General features: G+C 39.8%; 1 protein-coding gene across 4 annotated transcripts; it reads left to right on the forward strand.

Annotated features, from left to right (window-relative positions):
• The first annotated feature begins 88 nt into the window (after nucleotides 1-88).
• LOC109019549 (protein transport protein Sec24-like At3g07100) lies at nucleotides 89-18952 on the forward strand. Of its 4 annotated transcripts, none has more exons than XM_019001851.1 (15): nucleotides 98-266; nucleotides 792-932; nucleotides 1105-2195; nucleotides 2285-2423; nucleotides 2915-3105; nucleotides 3788-3895; nucleotides 3988-4191; nucleotides 4403-4634; nucleotides 12822-12971; nucleotides 15572-15728; nucleotides 16593-16720; nucleotides 16800-17122; nucleotides 17208-17393; nucleotides 18073-18340; nucleotides 18606-18952. In XM_019001851.1, exons 3-14 carry the CDS (start codon nucleotides 1158-1160, stop codon nucleotides 18304-18306), a joined length of 3090 nt encoding a protein of 1029 aa, XP_018857396.1. In that variant the 5' UTR covers nucleotides 98-266; nucleotides 792-932; nucleotides 1105-1157; the 3' UTR covers nucleotides 18307-18340; nucleotides 18606-18952. The 4 variants fall into 4 exon arrangements, with proteins under 4 accessions (XP_018857397.1, XP_018857396.1, XP_018857395.1 ...); XM_035693114.1 differs by having other exon boundaries at nucleotides 108-184; XM_019001852.2 differs by lacking the exon at nucleotides 792-932 and having other exon boundaries at nucleotides 89-184.
• Nucleotides 18953-19923: the final 971 nt, after the last annotated feature.

The raw sequence follows: 19923 nt of genomic DNA on the forward strand, positions 1-19923 counted from the left end.
AATCATATTTCGTATAATAAATTTATATTTAAATCTATGCATATAAACAAAAGTTTGATTGAATTGGTTCTCTAATTAATTTGATATAAAATTATAAGCTTTCTTGCGTCGAACTCGATACAGAAGGCACACTCTCACGTCCTTCTCCGTCTCTCTCACGCTCTCCTCCTCCGATCCATCCCAGGTGACTCTCTCTCTTCCTCTCTAGCCGGTTTGGATCTCTTCCGATCTCTCTCTACCCTCTCACTGTCTGGAGATCCTTCAAAGTAAGAATTTCATTTGTTCTCGTCTCATTTGGTGCTCAAACTTAATAGCTACCCGTACATCTGTTTCCGAGTTCATCAATATTAGTCTATAGTATAATTTTTCCTCATAAAATGTAATGGGTATTCGTTATTTAATTGATTTATTTCGATTCTATTCATTACAGTTGGTTTAGTATACAATTTGTTAATGATTTGACCAGTTTGGTCAAGTGGGCATTGTGAATTCTGGTTTTAATATTCTTTTTTACTGTGTGGAACTCTATAGTTTTGCTTGTTCCGGAATTGGGGGTTCTGATGTAAGCTATTATGATCCAATTTGTGGTGTGGGACTGTTAAAAATGGTGCTGTTACTTGTTACTCCATTGATGTATATTTCCCGTCTTGTATTTTAACGCAATCATACTAAACTATCTTTGATTTTTTTCATGATGTTTTCCTATTGATGCATACATTGATTGCAGTACTTCTATTATCTTTCCCTTGTTTCTGGGAAGATTTGTAAATTTAATTTCAGCTGCGATGCAGAGTTGTGCGGCAGTTACATACTGGTTATTTTCTTGCTCACCATACAATCTATTGAGTTCTTGAGCTCTTAGTTAGTATTACACGAACAAAGGGAGAAAATGCTTATGCTTGCAGTAGCTTGCTGATGAGGCTGATGCATAGGTTCTGCTCTACTTATGCCGATTCTTCAATCAGTGTTTAGATTTGCTTTGTGATCTTATGATTATTCCTATCTCCTGATATTATGCAGTTCTCAAGGGTGACATAATGATTTTGAATTGCTTCTCTATATTAATCAACATGTCTCTTTTGTTGCTTGTTTTCATGGGTTTAGGTCATGAGAGTGTTGCTATAAAAGAAAGACCAATCGTTTATATGTAAAGCCTCATGGGGACTGAAAATCCTGGTCGTCAACAGTTTCCTGCAAGACCTGCTGCTACACCTTTTGAAGCTCCTCCTCCTCAGAATATGATGCCTTTTTCATCATCCGGTCCCGTGGTCGGATCAGAGTCCTCTGGTTTTAGACGTACACCACCAGCTGTTCACCAGCCTATGATGCCTTCATCCATGCATGTGGAAGGATCACAGGTCTCTGGTTTTAGATCTCCACCGACAGCTAGGTTTAATGATCCATCTGTGCCTTCCCCACCAACATCAAATGTCCCAGCCACTGTTGGACCATTTCAGCGTTTCCCAACACCACCTTTTCGCTCAACAGCTCACGTACCCCTTTCACATGCCCCGCCCATGGGGCAACCACTGGCTCAACCTCCTGCACCGCCAGTTTCCTTTCGTACACAGCCACAGATACCTCTTGTGCCAATGGGATCTCCACCTCAAAGTCTAAATTCTGCACCTCCCAACATGAATGTTCCTTACACTTCACCAGATTCAACGGTTCCAGCTCCCAGACCCAATTTTCAGTCACCATATTCTGGACATATCCGTATGCAATCTAACACAGATTCACAAGCCCCACCTATACGGTCTCCTTTTCCTGCTCACCAAGGAGGTTATGCACCTGCCCCTCTACCTTCTACATCCCCTTTTCTTGCTCATCCTGGTGGTTATGTTCCACCTCCGCCAGTGTCAGCACCCATGGGTCTGCAGTCGAGGGACCAGATGCAGCATCTTGGCTCTGGACCTCCTATTGGTTCTATCCAAGGTTTGATGGAAGACTTCAGCTCACTCTCCATTGGGTCTGTTCCTGGATCAATTGATCCAGGAATTGATTCCAAAGCGTTGCCGAGGCCATTGGAAGGTGATGTGGAACCAAAATTGTTTGCTGAGATGTATCCTATGAACTGCGATCCTAGATATCTACGACTTACAACTAGTGCTATTCCAAATTCCCAATCTTTGGCTGCAAGGTGGCATTTGCCCCTTGGAGCCATTGTTTGCCCACTAGCAGAAGCTCCTGATGGGGTGAGTGTCTCTAAATCCAGGATGATAAAAAATGGCCATTATTGTACATGCTGTGATGATTACCTTTGTAATTGGTCTTATCTATTCAGGAGGAAGTGCCAGTAGTTAATTTTGCGTCAACAGGCATTATTCGATGTAGAAGATGTCGCACATATGTGAATCCATTTGTCACATTTACAGATTCTGGGAGAAAGTGGCGCTGCAGCCTTTGTACTTTACTGAATGATGGTAAATTTCAATTTACTTGACATAGCACCCCCGCTCCCCCCACAAAACAAAAAAAAGCCCATGACAATAGAAAGCCAAAATGGAAATGAAAAGGAAAGTCTTGGAGTAGCTCAGATGAAAGTAAATGATGTGTCATAGTATTAGGGGCATAGAAAGAATATTGCCAACTTGAGACTGGCATCTTGTGACTTCTTAGATTAAAACAGTGGCCAATGTTTTCCATTGTTTAAACTTTTTGAATAATATTGCCAACTTTAAATAGTTGCATCAAAGAGTGATGTAATATTTTTATTAGCCAGGGAAAATGGGCTAGCACTGCAATTTAGTGTCAAAATCAATGATTCTACTTGCTGCATGGTTCATAATTTTTTCCAGATACTCTCATTTGCAATTGCGTTTTTATTAATTTGGTGGATCATGATTGGTTTGTAGAGCTCCTTTTTATTGTTCTTGTGATACAAATTCTAATTTATGTTGACTCTCATGTTCAGTTCCTGGTGAGTATTTTTCCCATTTAGATGCCACTGGCAGAAGACTTGATTTGGATCAGCGGCCTGAGCTTACAAAGGGTAGTGTCGAATTTGTTGCTCCAACTGAATATATGATGCGGCCTCCAATGCCTCCAGTGTATTTTTTCCTCATTGACGTCTCTATCTCTGCAGTAAGAAGTGGTATGATTGAGGTAAGCACTTCCAGTTATACATCAGATTTTGCTGCAACTCATCTTGTGCTTTACCATCTAAAAACACTCTTCTTTCATAACTCGTATACAGCCATAGAAGCTTTAGGGCAAATATGTCTGATACTATATTATCATATAAGTATTATTTGTGTATTAGTGTGCAGTTTATTCTATGGCATAACAGTATATCGGCGTTCTTAGATCTAAGGAAAATATTGATTGTGAGTGCCGTGGTTCATTTATTGGGTCATTTTAGAAAAAAAATATTTTCTTTTGTTTATGTTGCATGCATTGTGCAAATGGTATAATGATTAGGAACTTAGCCCAGCCATGTGGATATCTCCACCTTTAAATGAGGGAAGGTCTTGGGCTCAACTCATTGGAGGGCTGGGATTTTGCACCTGGTGGGTTTGGGGGAGGTTACCTCCATAATGAGTCTGTAATTTTGGCATGTTATCTTACATGGCACCAATGCAGTAGGATTTGCAGTTACTGCATCAAAGCATAAGTGATGTGATTATTAAAAGCTTCCCTTTGTAAGGTGGTTTTTCTTTTAAATTGAATAAAAATTATTATCCTCTGTAAAATTATCTTCGATACGTGTAACTGGAAAAGACAAGAAAATTAGGATATTGTTTTTTTCTAATTTAAACTTATGTTAACCTCTACGATTTTTATGCAGGTTGTGGCCCAAACAATTAGATCTTGTTTGGACGAGCTCCCTGGCTTCCCCAGAACACAAATTGGATTTGCAACTTTTGACAGTGCAATACATTTTTATAACATGAAGGCATGCACTATGTGTTACTACTGGTTGATATGGTTTTTTCCCTGCTTCAGCCAAAACACTTTCTGAATGCTTTATGGGTTTTTCATGTGCAGTCATCTTTGACACAGCCACAAATGATGGTTGTCTCAGATCTAGATGACATATTTGTACCATTGCCAGATGATCTCCTTGTCAATTTGTCCGAGTCAAGAAGTGTGGTGGAAACCTTCCTAGATAGCTTGCCCTCTATGTTTCAGGACAATATGAATGTAGAATCTGCTTTTGGTCCTGCTCTTAAGGCAGCTTTCATGGTTATGGTATGTTAATTTTATCCTTGCACATTGCTGTAACTTTGGCTGTGCATAAATATGATTATTGTTTGTTGCTAATATTTTCATTTCTTAATTTTTAAGAAAATTAATATGTGCATTTTTTTGAGTGATGTGGTCATCAAATTATTTGCTTATCCCTCCTGGACACACTTTGGTTATTCAGTCCGTCTCCAATAAGCCTTTTCTCTATCTGCAGAGTCAACTCGGGGGAAAATTATTAATTTTTCAAAACACACTGCCATCTCTTGGTGTTGGCCGCTTGAAATTGCGTGGAGACGATCTTCGTGTTTATGGAACGGATAAAGAACACATGTTAAGACTTCCAGAAGATCCATTCTACAAGCAAATGGCTGCTGAATTAACTAAGAACCAGATATCAGTGAATGCATATGCCTTCAGTGAAAAGTACACTGATATAGCCTCTTTAGGTACGTGCTTTGATTTCCTTTGCTCTGTGCATCTGTTTTTGGTGACTAAAGTCTAAGCTGATATTTAAAAGATTTTGGAGCATTTTTTATATATTGACATTTCATTATTATTTTTTGAACTTCAAACATGTTGCAATTTTCTGTCATTGCGGTGAATAATATCACAAATTTGATTTTATGATATTTTTGCACTTCGAGAAGGGCTCACTTGGTCTGGCAACTATGACTTAAGACATGGGATTTCTTTGTGGTCGAGTCAAGGGGAGGATGTAGTTGGATTCTTTATAATGCCCAAGTTACTATCCTAGAATGTAAATTGCTTGAATGAGATCGACAAGCACCTTGGGATTGAAAATCTACTTTGTCAATGGATGGTAGATAATTGTGGTATGCTCCCTCTAGGTCTAAGGTTTGAACTCTATGGTTTGAACCCTTGGGTGCAAAACAATTTTAAGGGCCTCATCCTATGGGTGAATAGCCGGTGATTTACCTAATCTGTATGATGGGGATGCATTGCACGGGTCAGGTTCGGGGTTTAACCGGATTAAAGACGTTGCATTTGCAGAGTCTCTGAATTCCTTGAAAAAAGTCAGATAATTTTTTGTTTGCAGAAAACCAAGCTGGAATTTGTCTCTAGATGCATGGTTTGAAGCTGGTGGGGTTTCCATCATGTGGGTTGGAGCTATTTAGCTCCCAAGGGGCACCTGGTGGGATAATAGGGTGGAGAGGAAATTGGAATAATGTGTCAAACAATTTACCGTAGCTTGTTTTATAGAAATGTAGAAGATGGTTTCTCTTATGTTTTTGTGGCCGCTTATAGGCATAACTTTGAACAGTGAGAGAAGTATTCGTGGGAGGGCAGGTCTTTGTAGTTGGTGGACAATGGATACAACCAAGGGCTGTTGAACATCTTTGAACTCCAACTTTGGACTTGGAATGGTGATTATGGTTCTATGGATATTTCTCATTCCCAAAAAGATGGGGTCTGTGGATGTTGGAGACTATCATCCCATTAGCCTTGTGAATGGGGTTTACAAGATCATTTCTAAAGTGTTAGTGAATCGATTGAGTACGGCGCATAATGCCTTTGTCCAAGGTAGACAAATCCTAAATTCGATCTTAGTTGCAAATTAAGTTTTGGATGGACGAATCAAATCTAGAGAACTTGGGTTACTTTGCAAATTAAACATGTAGAAAGCCTATGATCACAATAGCTAGAAGTTCCTACTTTCTTTACTTGCATGATGTGGCTTTGGGGAGAAATGGCATAAATGGGTAGAGTTTTGCATCTCTGTAGTTCGATTCTCTATCTTGGTGAATGGCTCTCCGGTGGGTTTTTTTTACTCCTCTTGTGGCTTGAGACAAGGTGACCCACTCTCTCTACTTTTTTTATCCGTCATGGAAGCTCTTAGTAAGATGATTGTGGGTCTTGTGGAAGGAGGCTATCTCTATGGTTTTTCAGTAGGGAATGGTATGGTTCTATGGATATTTCTCACTAGCTTTTTGCCAACTACACTCTTTATCTGTTGTGGAGCAAATTTCGGGCCTATCGAATCTGTGAGGGCTCTATTTCTTAGCCTCTCTATTGGGCCTCCTTCCAATCTATGGATAAGTCTGAATTGGTGCTGGTGGGGCTGTCCCTGATGTGATAAATTTAGCCTCTTTGTTGGGCTATAAGGTACCATCTTTACCCTTGAAGTATCTTAGCTTACCATTGGGTGCTCCCTTTAAATCAGAGAGGATTTGGAATAGTGTGGTTGAAGAGGTGGAGCGCAGATTGGCTTCTTGGAAGAGGTTGTACTCGTCTAAAGGTGGTAGGCTCACTTTGATTAAAAGCATTCTCTCTAACCAACCAACCTATTTTTTGTTCTTGTTCCTGCTCCCCACAAAGTTCACCAACTCTATAGAGAAGCTCAACGAGACTTCTTGTTGAGTGGATTGGGGGAAGAGTTCAAATTTCACTTCGTTAATTGGTCACTAGTATGTACCCCAATTTCTGGGGGGGTGGTCTGGGGATTCGGAACTTGTTGAAATTCAACCAAGCTATGTTGGGTAAATAGCTGTGGAGGTACAAAAACAAAATGGGGCCTGTTGATGTCGTGTTTCGAGGGCCTGGGCAACTTTATGCCGACAGTGCCACGATGTGAATTATTTGGAGCCCCCGGCAGTGTTCCGATGTGGTTGTACGGTGGCGGTTTGTACGTCCATGGCGGTGAATGAAAAATAAGTGCAGGATAAGTAAAAAGAGATGGACGCCAAGATTTACATGGTTCGGCAATGGGCCTACGTTCACGGGGGTTTGGGGAGGGAAGTCTCCACTTATAATGTATCTATTTACAGTCACTCATGGATCCTCATATCTCACTGTATAGAGAAAGTTGGAGCTCTTCCTATTGGAGACACTGTCTTCCTTGAGAGGCTGCTTGAAGAAGAAGATCTGATTGCAGGAGAGCTTGGTCCATGTGAGAAGTGAAAATCCTTAATCCAATCTCAATATATCTCTCGATCTCAATATCTCCATCGATCTCTGTTGATCCGTCTCTTTGATGTTGTCTGGGCATCTCCTTTTATATATTTGCCTAACCCTTTACTATACATGCCAGCCTGCCATGAGTCGGCAGATCTCCCTTGCGTGAACACTTTGCCTTCTCCCTCTGACCCTCTGACACTTATAGCCTCTCATGTCCCTCTTGTCCCCTTCTTATCTCTTTTCTTGTTCCCCTTTTGTCTCTAGTGATGTCTTGGTGGACTGAGCCCAATTTATGGGCTATGGACATTTTTTCCCTTCACAGAACCCCGCTATTTTTTAGCACTTGTGGGTTGGAATTATAAAAGTTTTGATGTTGAGAGAGCCTCTATGAGGATTTCTGACCTAGGAAGGCATGTTGAAGGTGAACGGGTTTGCGAACTGATATCCAGCATTAATGAGTACTCATATGATGCGAGCGCGGATCTCGAATATGGTGGGAGGCGGACTCGACCGCTTAAAGTGCAAGCGTAGAGCTCATGTAGCATGAGATATACTCGATCACGTAAAGCGCGAGCGTGGAGCTCGAATGGTGCGGGAGATGGACTCGACCGCGTAAAGCGCGAGCGCGGAGCTCGAATGGAGCGGGAGATAGACTCGACCGCGTAAAGCATGAGCGCGGAGCTCGAAATGGTGCGGGAGATGGACTTAACCGCATAAAGCGTGAGCATGGAGCTCGAATGGTGCAGTAGATGGACTTGACCGCGTAAAGCGTGAGCGCGGAGCTCGAATGGAGCGGGAGATGGACTTGACTGCGTAAATCGCAAGCGTAGAGCTCGAATGGTGCGGGAGATGTACTCGACCGCGTAAAGCCCGAGCACGGAGCTTGGACTTGCCTACTTTTGCGGGGTAGAAGCCTGGTCTCTAGATCGGCCACAAAGTATAAAACACATGACCAGAGCCATGAGCTTTGCCCTGCTTGTTGCAATTCGAAATGCAAGTACCCAATGACTTGTCGAGCTTCGTGCAAGGTTGCTGTCTGCGATGCATTGACAGTGATAGAATCTCCATCAGTGAAATCTTCATCAACGGAATCTCCATCAAACAAAACCGAGCCACTAGACTCTCGCGAGCACCACTCTTGTGCGAGCTCCGCGCTCGCGCTTTACGCGGTCGAGTCCATCTCTCACACCATTCAAGCTCCACACTCGTGCTTTACCCGGTCGAGTCCATCTCCCGCACCATTCGAGCTCCGCGCTCGCGCTTTACGCGGTCGAGTTCATCTCCCGCACCATTCGAGCTTTGTGCTCGCGCATTACTGGACGCGGTCGAGTCCATCTCCCGCACCATTTGAGCTCCGCGCTCGCGCTTTACGCAGTCGAGTCCATCTCCCGCTCCATTTGAGCTCTGCGCTCGCTTTTTACGAAGTCGAGTCCATCTCTCGCTCCATTTGAGCTCCACACTCGTGCTTTATGCGCCAGTATATCTCACCCTACATGAGCTCTATGCTTGCAATTTACGCAGTCAAGTCCGTCTCCCACCATATCCTAGATCCGCGCTCGCAGCATACGCGTACTCATTAACGCTAGATATCAGTTCGCAAACCTGTTCACCTTCAACATGCCCACCCAAGTAAGAAATCCTCATAAAGGCTCTCTCAACATCAAAACTTTTAAAATTTTCAGCCCACAAGTGTGCTAAAAATTAGCCGGGTTCTTTTAAGGGGAAAAATGCCCATAGCCCATAAATTGGACTCAGCCCACCAAGACATCACTAGAGACAAAAGGGGAACAAGAAAAGAGATAAGAAGGGGACAAGAGGGACATGGGAGGCTATAAGTGTCAAGGGTCAGAGGGAGAAGGCAAAGTATTCACGCAAGGGAGATCTGCCAACTCATGGTAGGCTAGTATGTACAATAAAGGGTCAGACAAACATATAAAAGGGGATGCCCAGACAATATCAAAGGGACGGATCAACAGAGATCGATGGAGATATTGAGATCAAGAGAGATATTGAGATTGGATTAAGGATTTTCACTTCTCACATGGACCGGGATGGAAGTCTCCAATAGGAAGAGCTTCAACCTTCTCTATACAGTGATATATGAGGATCCATGAGTGACTGTAAATAGATATTATAAATGGAGACTTCCCTCCCCAAACCCCAGTGGACGTATGCTCGTTGCCGAACCACGTAAATCTTGGTGTCCATCTCTTTTTACTTATCCTGCATTTATTTTCTATTCACCGCCATGGACGTACAAATCACCACGTTACAGCAGCACCGGAACACTGCCGGGGGCTCCAAATAATTCACATCGTGGCGTTGTCGGCATATAGTTGCCCAGGCCCACAAAACACGACATCAACAGGGCCCTATGGAAGTTTTTCGTTATAGATGCACATTTTGGAGAGGCTTGGGAAGGATGGTGCTCGAATGAGGTATGTGGCACATATGGGGTGAGTTTGTGGAAATACATTAGGAGACTGGTAGATCTTCCGAAGACATGAACATAATGTGGTAGGTGAATCCTCTCGTGTCAAATTTTGGTATAACAAATGGTGGGGTGAACATAGCCTCCAAGACACCTTCCTTGCCATTTTTGAGATCGCATGAGACAAGGATGCAACGATAGCCGATCTCTTGGTCTTTTCTAGTGGCTCCCCTTAATGGAATGTAGAATTCATTAGGGCAGCCCAAGATTGGGAGATGGAGACTATCATAGAGTTCTATGAGGCATTATATTCCGTAAGCATGACAAAGGGTAGCATAGATAAGATGAGCTAGAGCCCCTCCAAGAAAGGTAAATTCACAGTCAGATCATTTTTCAAGTTCTAATGAGCCCTGGAATGACCATGTTCCCATGGAAGAGTATATGGCAGGCGAAAGCTCCTTCAAAAGCAGCTTTTTTTGTATGGACAACATCTCTGGGTAAGATTTTCACCACAGATAATTTAAGGAAATGCGGGTAATGGTGTTGGACTGGTGTTGTATGTGTAAGAAGAATGATGAATCAATAGATCATTTGTTTTTGCACTGGGAGGTGGCCAAGACCATGTGAGATGATTTTTTCGTGAGAATTGGATTGTTATGGGTCATGCCTCTTAGATTGGTGGGCTTCCTTGCAAATTAGAGAGGCCTCTGAGGCAACTCACAAGTGGCAGCGATCTGGAGAATGGTTCCTATATATATGTGTTGGTGCATTTGGGATGAGAGAAATTATAGAAGCTTCGAAAACTGTGAGAGAACAATGGATGACCTTAAAGTCTTCCTTTTTAAAACTTATGTTCTTATGGGCTGTGGCTATTGTTTGTAATGGGCTAAATGTCCATGATCTTCTACTTTCAATTGTAAACTCTAATTAGGTTATTCTCATGTATACTCCTTGTGTACTTGGGCTTTGCCTACTCATATGAATAAAACTTCTTGATTACCTATAAAAATTAGAACTCAGGTGGGTAGTGCTCTAGCACTAAATTTTGGCATGATTTATTGTGCTGTGACAGAACCCTCAAACAACTTTCGCATGTGCAAGAGGCTTTAGTGGCAAATCTATTGGAGTTCTCCAATGGCTTCCCTCAGTGGAATATTAGTTTTGCCAAAGCAGCTTATGGCTGGGAGGTTGATGCCTTCACAAAGTTCTTCAACCTCCAAATCTTATCATGGAGGTGCATATAAGATTCTTTATGCCCTTTCTTGGAAAGGAAATCTTTTTTCTATGGTTCTTACACCCAAGAATAGTACTCCTTCCCAAGGATGAGTGTCTTGCAAACTAAGGTACCATTGAGAGCAATTTTTTCTTTTCTTGGACAGCCTCCTTACTATGAATAACTAAAGAAAATATATCATTGTTAGGACTGCTCACCCGACCCAACCCAAAAAGTGAAGTCCTGAACAAAAAAGTCTGATCTGAACAGATTAACCAAATTTCCGACCCAAATCTAATTCCGAGAAAATTGGGTTTTTCCAACCCGATTCTGATTTTCCATGGTAACTAATGCAAGTTGTCTTCTGGAATTTCCGATTTTAACTCTCTTTGCTTTGATTTGTGACATATCAATTGCCAGATCTTTTGCTTGGAGACCATGCTTTTGCTTTTGTATTGATTCTGACAACCAAAAATAAAATAAAAGAAAGTTGTACCTCAAAGCCTGCTCTGCCTGCATGCATGCCTCACTATTCCAATAAGTAATTATGATACTCACCGTTTAACCACTTCTTCCATGTCTAATCCCATGGTTTGGAGCAAGCCACATAATATACACAAGGCAAAAAGGTGATATATTTATTTTGGTATTTACGTGTGGGCTCTGGAGTAGTAGATAAAAGACATTCCTCGGTGAAACCAAAAGAATTGAAGGGTCATGTGATGGCCTGAGATCGAAAGTTGGGCAAAGATTGCTCTAAGGTGGGTGTCTGTCATGAATATTAATGCCATTGGGTATCCGTACAATTAAGAGCAAAGAGATATATAGCTAGCTAGGGTATGTGACAACCCTAATGAGATAGATTAGTAGATAGCTGGATAACCCAAGGGAGTCGTGATGATGGAAGAATATCGAACAACAGCCAAGGTCAGGTATCGGGTAATTACCCAACCCAACCCAATCAGTACTGGAAATTAATCGGAAATTTCTGTTTCCGAGCCATTTTTGTTTCAGATCTGTTATTTCGGGGCAGGTCAGAAAATTTGGCCGCGCTAGGCACGCGGGTTAAATGTACAGCCCTAATCATTTTTACAGATTGGTGTTTTATGTGCAAAAAGAGTGGTGAATTGAGATCATTAATGCCTTGTGGAAATGACTTTTCTGGTTGAGTTGGTTTGACTTGGGTTGTGCCTGAAGAATAGTAAACCTCTGCCAATTTGAGAGGAATGCATGGCAGCTCACAAATTGTAGTATATAAAATGGTCCTAACTGTCTAATGTGGTGTATTTGGAGGGAAGGAATGATAAAAACTATATGGACCTCAAGCAGACGATGGAGGAGCTTAAAAATTTCTTTTTCAATACTCTATTCCTTTGGGTAGCTTCCATATATTTTAATGAGCTTAGTTTTCATTAGTTTCTTGCCGCCTTTTCCATTTTTTAGATTTTCCTCTTGTATAGGTCCTGTGCACTTACGTTTTCTTTTGCATGTGTCTCATCGTACACCTCTTGATATTTTTAGAGAAGATTTTGGTATCCATATGCAGAACTTTTTTCATTACAAATGTAGTGCACATGGCCTGCAGTTGGTACTGAGGTAGGATGGTTCATTGGTCTACTAAAGAGTTCGACATGGGCTATAAGATGTTGGTCCTAAATTTGTAACCTAAAAGATTTCCTCAAATATTCCTTTGAATGTTGAATCTTACACAGCTGTGTCACAGTGGATGCGCTGATAATCCTACTTGTGCTCAAATTTTGAGTCTGAAATATGAATGTTGGATGCTCTCTTTTGGTAATTTGTGGCCATGTAACGTAGACTGATTATGAGCATATTTATAACTCCCTTGTATAAAAAAAGTCAACCGTGAACTTTCAGATCTTTTCTTTCTACTATCTCTGGGCGTTTTTACTAGTACGTTTGTTTGTACTTTTAGTCTTTTAGATGCTTTGCCAGGTATATCCAAGCTTATTCCTATGCTGCAGAAGTTTTGACTTATAATCTGTAAACCGCCCTGATATTCCAAAAATACATGATATAATATTGACTATTTTCTAATACCCTTTCATGTAGGAGCTCTTGCGAAGTACACTGGAGGTCAGGTGTATTATTATCCAAGCTTCCAATCTGCCACTCATGGAGAGAAGTTGAGACATGAGTTATCCAGAGACCTTACAAGAGAAACTGCCTGGGAAGCTGTCATGCGGATAAGATGTGGAAAAGGTCAGCCCATTCATTTTGTTCCATTGCAGTTTTTATCCTATACATACTGCATGCTTAAGTACATACCAATGTACATTGGGAAATCAAGACACGAGCACCTTTTACTTTTTGCTTTTTTGACATCAAGACCCTAGCTTTTAATTTCATAGATTTGAGACCTGAGTTCTTTCTGAAGGTAAATTCAAGATCCCTATCACTCTGCTGACAGTTATCGGATGCGGGCCATCGTTCCACGTTAGATCTAATCTCCCACCAATTTGTTGATAATTCCTAGGGGTGTCAATTCATGTCGAGCCATTTGGGTTCGGGTCATCAATTAGTCAACTCTAACTTGACCCAAATAACAAGACGTGGTAGTAGAGTTTGGGTCATTTGGGTTTGTATTGAGTCATTGGTTTGTGTCAGGTGACACATCTTTTGCCACTTTTCATTATTGTTGAAATATTTTATAATGGATTTACTTTAATCATATAATTATTATTTGCTGTCATTCATCTGCAGCATACATCGACAATATCAATAGGATTAAGAATATATTATAAATTTGGAATGTTTAGATTGTCCTGATATATTAGGTACAAAAGTAAACCAATTATTTTATAAATTTGAAAAACCGACAAATTTCTACAAAAACTCAAAAAGGAAACAAATCACATATCAACTCTTGAGGTCCTTGTTGATAGAGGTGACACGGACTGGAGTGAGCTTAAACTATCATCTCACAGCAGTCAATAACAAAACACCAGAATGGAGGTTTCATGATTTTTTAGAGTTTCGATTTTTGAGATTTCAATTTTGGAGGATCTTTAGTATAATATTTCTTGCAATACAAAGTTAAGGGATTAATCAATTGTGAATTTGTTGAACTCACCCAAGGCATTAATCACTTGTAATTTTGTTGAACTCACCCAATTAGATATTTTTTTTCATTTCATTAATATTTAGAGTTAAACAGTTAATTAAAATGTATCATCACGGGTTGTCCTAAAATAACCCAATTGATAATCGGGTCAATCTGGTTCATGTCAAATTTGACTCGAGTCAAATTAAGTTAGAACCTGACTCTATTATTTGTGTCCGGGTTCGCGGGTGGTGCCAAAGATTGCAAGCTCTAATAATTTCCCCATTTGGCACGCATTTGAAGGCACATGACTGCTTTAAGCTAAAGTTTAGCAAAAATGATCTCATTCTAACTTCCCTTAGGCTTGAAGACCATCTTCCTCATCCATATCAAAGCCCCAAAGGGAGAGATCTTCAATAGAGAGCTTGGAAGTTGGGTGGCCAGAGAAGGATACGATCATGCTGGTGTAGGGAGGAGAAGAGTCAAAGGAGAGTATATCTGCCAGAAAGAAGGCAGCAGCCAGCAATTGGATGGGAGAAGACAGTATCTATATGTTCTCTGCAATGTTCAATGATGCAAGCAGCGAATTTGATGTTCTTGTGGCTTGTAATGCCATTGTCTGGGTCTTTATCTGAATATTTCCAGGATCATATCTTCAACCATGAAGAAACTTGATGGTTTTGAAATGTGGGTTCTTACCGTACTGAAATTATTCAGATTACAGGTAGCTAACCAGCAGTTATTACCTAGGGTACCACAGAATTTTCCTCGTGCTGATTGTTCACTTCGACAGAGCCACCGATTTTATATTCACATGCAAAAAATGTTCTAATACCCAAATGCAGCAATGTCCCATGTGCATGAGTAAATGTTTCGAAGTAACTGGATTTACCTCTGACAAATAGACCCACTGAATCTCCACAAAGGACATGCCAAAAGGTTGATGTATCAAGTGAATGTTTGGGAGCAGACTAAGCAAGAGCCCTATCATGCGCCTTCGATTGGGGATTGAGATATCAGTCTACTGAGCCCTGGTTTTCGATTTCCCCTTTCATATTTCTGGGATTAATTATCCTTCAGCCATTTTTTTTTTCCACTCCTCTTGGACACGTCAGCTTTTGTAGTAATCGAGACGACACATCTTTTTTTTTAATTGAACTGTGTGACACTTAGGCTAACTACAACTCCATGCTGGCAACCTCCATTAGTAATATGATGGAAAACATATGGGTGGTCGTGAATTTACCTCAACAAAAAAACAAAAAAAAAAGAAACTCAGGGCTTAAGTCTGAGATTAAAAGCTGGTTGTTGATGTCAAAAAAGCAAAAATCAAGGGAAGCATGTGCCTTGATCTCCGTAATGCATTCATACATGCAGACATGTCGAGAATGATACACCCCTTAACTCTAGGTGTCAAATGGTTATTCTTTAATCTGATTTAAAACTAGTAGTAGCTCATGGACCTATTAAGTGAATAATAATAAAGGAAAAATGTGTGAATTGATGCTTTCTTTGCAGAGAGAAGTGAATGTACTTTCTCTTATCTTGCTTTTAATGCATATTGTGTTGTCTTAAAGTCAAGATACGGCCTTTTTGCAAGTGTAGGTCTATTCTAATGGTTTTGGTTATTTTATAATATTATCATTCGATGTCCATAGGGCAAGGCCCTAATTGAGCACTTCCCTATCATGAATAATCTATGCCTATGGGTTTATTGCTATGTGCTTAATATGCTGATTATGTTTGTTTATACTTCTAGGGGTCCGCTTTACATCTTATCATGGAAACTTTATGCTAAGATCTACGGATTTAATGGCGCTTCCTGCTGTAGATTGTGATAAAGCATATGCAGCCCAATTATCTCTTGAAGATACATTACTGACAACTCAGACAGTATATTTCCAAGTTGCTTTGCTGTATCCTTTTGTTGAAAATTCTTGATATGTTTTCTGATGTGTACATGTAGACATGCATATAAGATGTTACTATGTTTGATGAGTCATATAACCAAAAATCACAGATGATGTTGGACAGCTGTAGCCATGAATTAATGAGCTCCCTAATTTTGCATGAAGGACGCTTTAGAAGAAGAAACTGATTTGATGATTCTTATGCTGATATTCATGTTCCTGGATTTTAGGGGATTGTTTTAGTCAGAATTATCATCATAATCTTGCTTTATTCAGCAAACCATGATGTTGCATGGTCTCTATAATGTGAAAGCCACATTCCATGATATTTAAGGGACTTTTGTAGTCTACGTTTCTTCTGATAGGCATGACAATAAATTTCCATACTGATTTTGTGTTGGACATTATCTTTCCTGTTGCACTAAATGTCGTTTGGGACATTCTTTCTTGTTATGGCCTTTTTTTCCAGGACTCTTTGACTTTCTACATTGTAAAGATTCCATTTAAGTACTAACCCGTAGGGGTTGGCTCAAGTGATAAAGGCCTTGGGCTTGGGAGTATGCTCCCCCCAGATCTAAGGTTCAAATCCCCTTGGATGCAAACAATCTCTAAGGGCCATCGGGCTAGGGGATTTTCTCCTTGAATTACCCGAGGTGCACTTGCGGAAAACTCATTGCCGAGGCCTGTGCACCCCCGGGATTAGTTGGGACACTGTTCCTGGACACCTTGTGCCAATAAATATAAAAAAAAAATAAAAAAATAAAAAAAAATAAAAAAAGAAAGAAAAAAAGAGGATTCCATTTAAGTACTGTTGGTTTGGACATCTTGATGAAGTTTTAAAGTGATGGAATTGCCCTTAACCATATATAGATATACTGCATCTTGTGGAGAAAGGCGTATTAGAGTACACACAGCAGCTGCACCAGTGGTTGCAGATCTGGGAGAGATGTATCGCCAGGCTGATTCTGGTGCCATTGTTTCCTTGCTTAGCAGGCTAGGTACAGTTACCTCAGCTGATGGCGGTCATTTGTTATTTGTTATTTTTATTTTTTTAATATTAATTAGCATAACCTGCAGCAATTGAAAAAACATTGTCCCATAAGTTGGAAGATGCTCGAAACTCTCTACAACTAAGAATCATTAAAGCTCTTAAAGAATATCGAAATCTCTATGCTGTGCAACATCGTTTGGGAGGCAGGATGATATATCCGGAGTCTCTTAAGTTTTTGCCTTTGTACGGATTAGCAATTTGTAGATCAAAGCCTCTTCGTGGAGGGTATGCTGATGCTCCACTAGACGAGCGTTGTTCAGCAGGTTACACAATGATGTCTCTACCGGTTAAGAAATTGTTGAAGCTTCTATATCCTAGATTGGTTCGACTTGATGAGTATATTCTGAAGGTAATTATAACTGGACTCAAGTAGGCACTCATGATGACATTAATCTGAAAATTCTCGGAATTTCTTCTGCTTCTCATATTTGCAGGCATCTACCCAGGCTGATATCAAAGATCTCGAGAAAACATTACCTCTGGCTGCTGAGAACTTAGATGCTAGAGGTCTTTATTTATATGATGATGGGTTTCGCTTTATTCTATGGTTTGGTAGAGCTCTCTCACCTGATGTAGCTATGAACTTACTTGGGGCAGACTTCGCAGCAGAATTATCTAAGGTATGCGGGATCACTTCAAATAACATAACATTTAAAAAAAAAAATTACAGTATCCACCCTCCATCAGGAACAAAACAAAAGACTACAATGATCTTCATTACCATTTTTGTCTCCAGGTGGCTTGACAATTATCTTAGCTAATTTGATAGCTATATATATTTATGCAGGAAACCATTGATCTGGCTTTTCTTTTTCTTTTAAAAAAATTGTCAATTGTGTTTGTCAAATATTCTCGCTTATGGCGGAGGAAAATCATGTGTATTACAACCAGAGCACCTTGGTGGTTAAATGATATACCAAAAAGCCCAAAACCAAGGTGTTAAAATAAAAACCAAACCAATAAGAACTACCGTCAAACACAATCAATCCTTTATCTAGCTTATGAACTTCCTTTTCTTTGGACATTGATCTGCCTATGCATGTCCTTGGGGATTGAGCTGTTTTGGGAAATTCCTTTTGTATGACCTTGGGTTCAATCTTGATTCCTTCTATTGATAAAAAGTTTTGTAGTTTTGTTTATCTTGAGAATCTGGAGACCAGCTTTTTATTGGTCCAAGCCTGTGCAGCAATAGTGGAATGAATTTTCACACCTTTATGCAACATTAATCTCAACCTCACCAACTCAAGGTATAATTGACTTCTTCTGTTGTTGCGTTCTTGTGTTGATTTTGAGAATCAGGTTAACCTTTACGAACATGATAATGAAATGTCGCGGAAGCTGATGAGGATACTTAAGAAATTTAGAGACAGCGACCATTCGTATTATCAGCTGTGTCATCTTATAAGACAGGGGGAACAGCCCAGGGAAAGCTACCTTTTTCTTTCCTATCTTTTGGAGGACCAGATCGGGGGTGCTAATGGTTATGTCGATTGGATTCTACAAATACACCGGCAAGTTCAGCAAAATGCATGAGATGATAAGTTCAGTAAAATCTGTTAATATACAGGTAATGGCTTCTAATGTCGAGTTTGGAATTCTACTTTGCAAGTTGGTTTTTTTTTTGAGAGAGAGAGAGAGAGAGAAGATGGTATCCCACTTTGGAAGTTGATATATGGCCAACATGTTCTACGGATCAATTACAGATTTTCTTTTTGCATAGTAGAACAAAATCATGATACCCGAGGTTAGACTCTGTGGATAAAAGCGATAAACAGCCATATTTTTGTTAAATGATCTTCTTTCTGATGCCTTCCTTTAATTGAATTCTGCAGGGTCCTAACAGGCACGTTCTGCACCTCATATACACAAGTTGATGGAGCATATTCTTTTTTTATCAAAATCATGATCAATTTGAGTGATGGTTAACTTGATGAACTGGTCATCAGACATATTGAAAGATTTGTTTGTCCCTCACAGGATGTAAAAATTAGGGAAGATGTAGTCTTAAAATTGAGAAGAAAAACAAACTGAGTGAATTTTGTGTCTGCGATTTTATTTATTTATTTTTAACTATTTTTAGCGATTTTCTTAATCTGTGTTGTATTTGATTTATATTTCCCAACATGCCATGATTGTTTTGGAACAACAGTTTTCTTACTAAATTATTTGATTTTCTTCACTTACAAATTATAAAGTATTTTTCCTTTTGATATCTCTGTATTAACATGAACAAAAAAAAAATCACAGGTAAGTAGCGCTCAATGATATGATACTCATAATTTTGGAGGGGTTAACTTATATTTCAATATGTGGAGGTATGTAATATTTTAAGAGTGATGCTAAGCGGTGTTACTAGGCTGCCACCCAGCAGTGACCGCTGGGCATGCCTCCTAGCAAAACTCTTCTTTTTTATTTTTTTTTTTAATTTTTGCCTTCCACATTTTTTTAACATCTTTAAATGTTTTTAAAAAATAAAAAAAATATTAATACAATAATCACTTTCTTAATCAGTAAGTAAAAAAAAATACATAAGCAGTCAAAATGAGGGGTAAAATGAGAGAATATATTAGTATTATTCATATTTTAAATAGTTTGATGGTTATATTGCAAAAATGTTAGTCCAATCCTACACTATTGATGGACGTGGTTAGATTCAGATCGGTTGATTTTTGGTGATCGAGACCTTGGGTTAGAGCACATTGGACTCATCAAATGAGTATAATCTTTAAAATTTGATGAATTTCACTTTAAAATCTTGGTATTGGATTCATCTTCTACCCAAATGTGAAGCTTTCAGTTACAATAGAATCACATTTATCTTCAAATTTAAAGAATTACTATTCAACATCTATCGGATTATTTTATTACTAAAATCAATATCTTCGCACGCAATTTCGTTCTTTCTTCCTTCTCTTCTCTGCTTTTTTCTCTACCCCCGAAATCTCTTTTCGATTCTTCCACTCCCTATCTTTCTTCCTCTCCTCTCCCTTTCTTTCTTTCTCTCTCTCCCGAGTCCCAGATTTCCCTTCTTCCTCTCCCTTTCTTCATTTTCCTTTCTTCCTTTCCGTTTCTTCCCTCCATTTCCTCTCCTGTTTTTTGCCAAGCTTGTATCATATTCTTTGCCGAGAAAGTGACCAGTTCATATTCGTC

This window comes from Juglans regia, chromosome 8 (assembly GCF_001411555.2).
Source record: "Juglans regia cultivar Chandler chromosome 8, Walnut 2.0, whole genome shotgun sequence".
Taxonomy (NCBI): domain Eukaryota; kingdom Viridiplantae; phylum Streptophyta; class Magnoliopsida; order Fagales; family Juglandaceae; genus Juglans; species Juglans regia.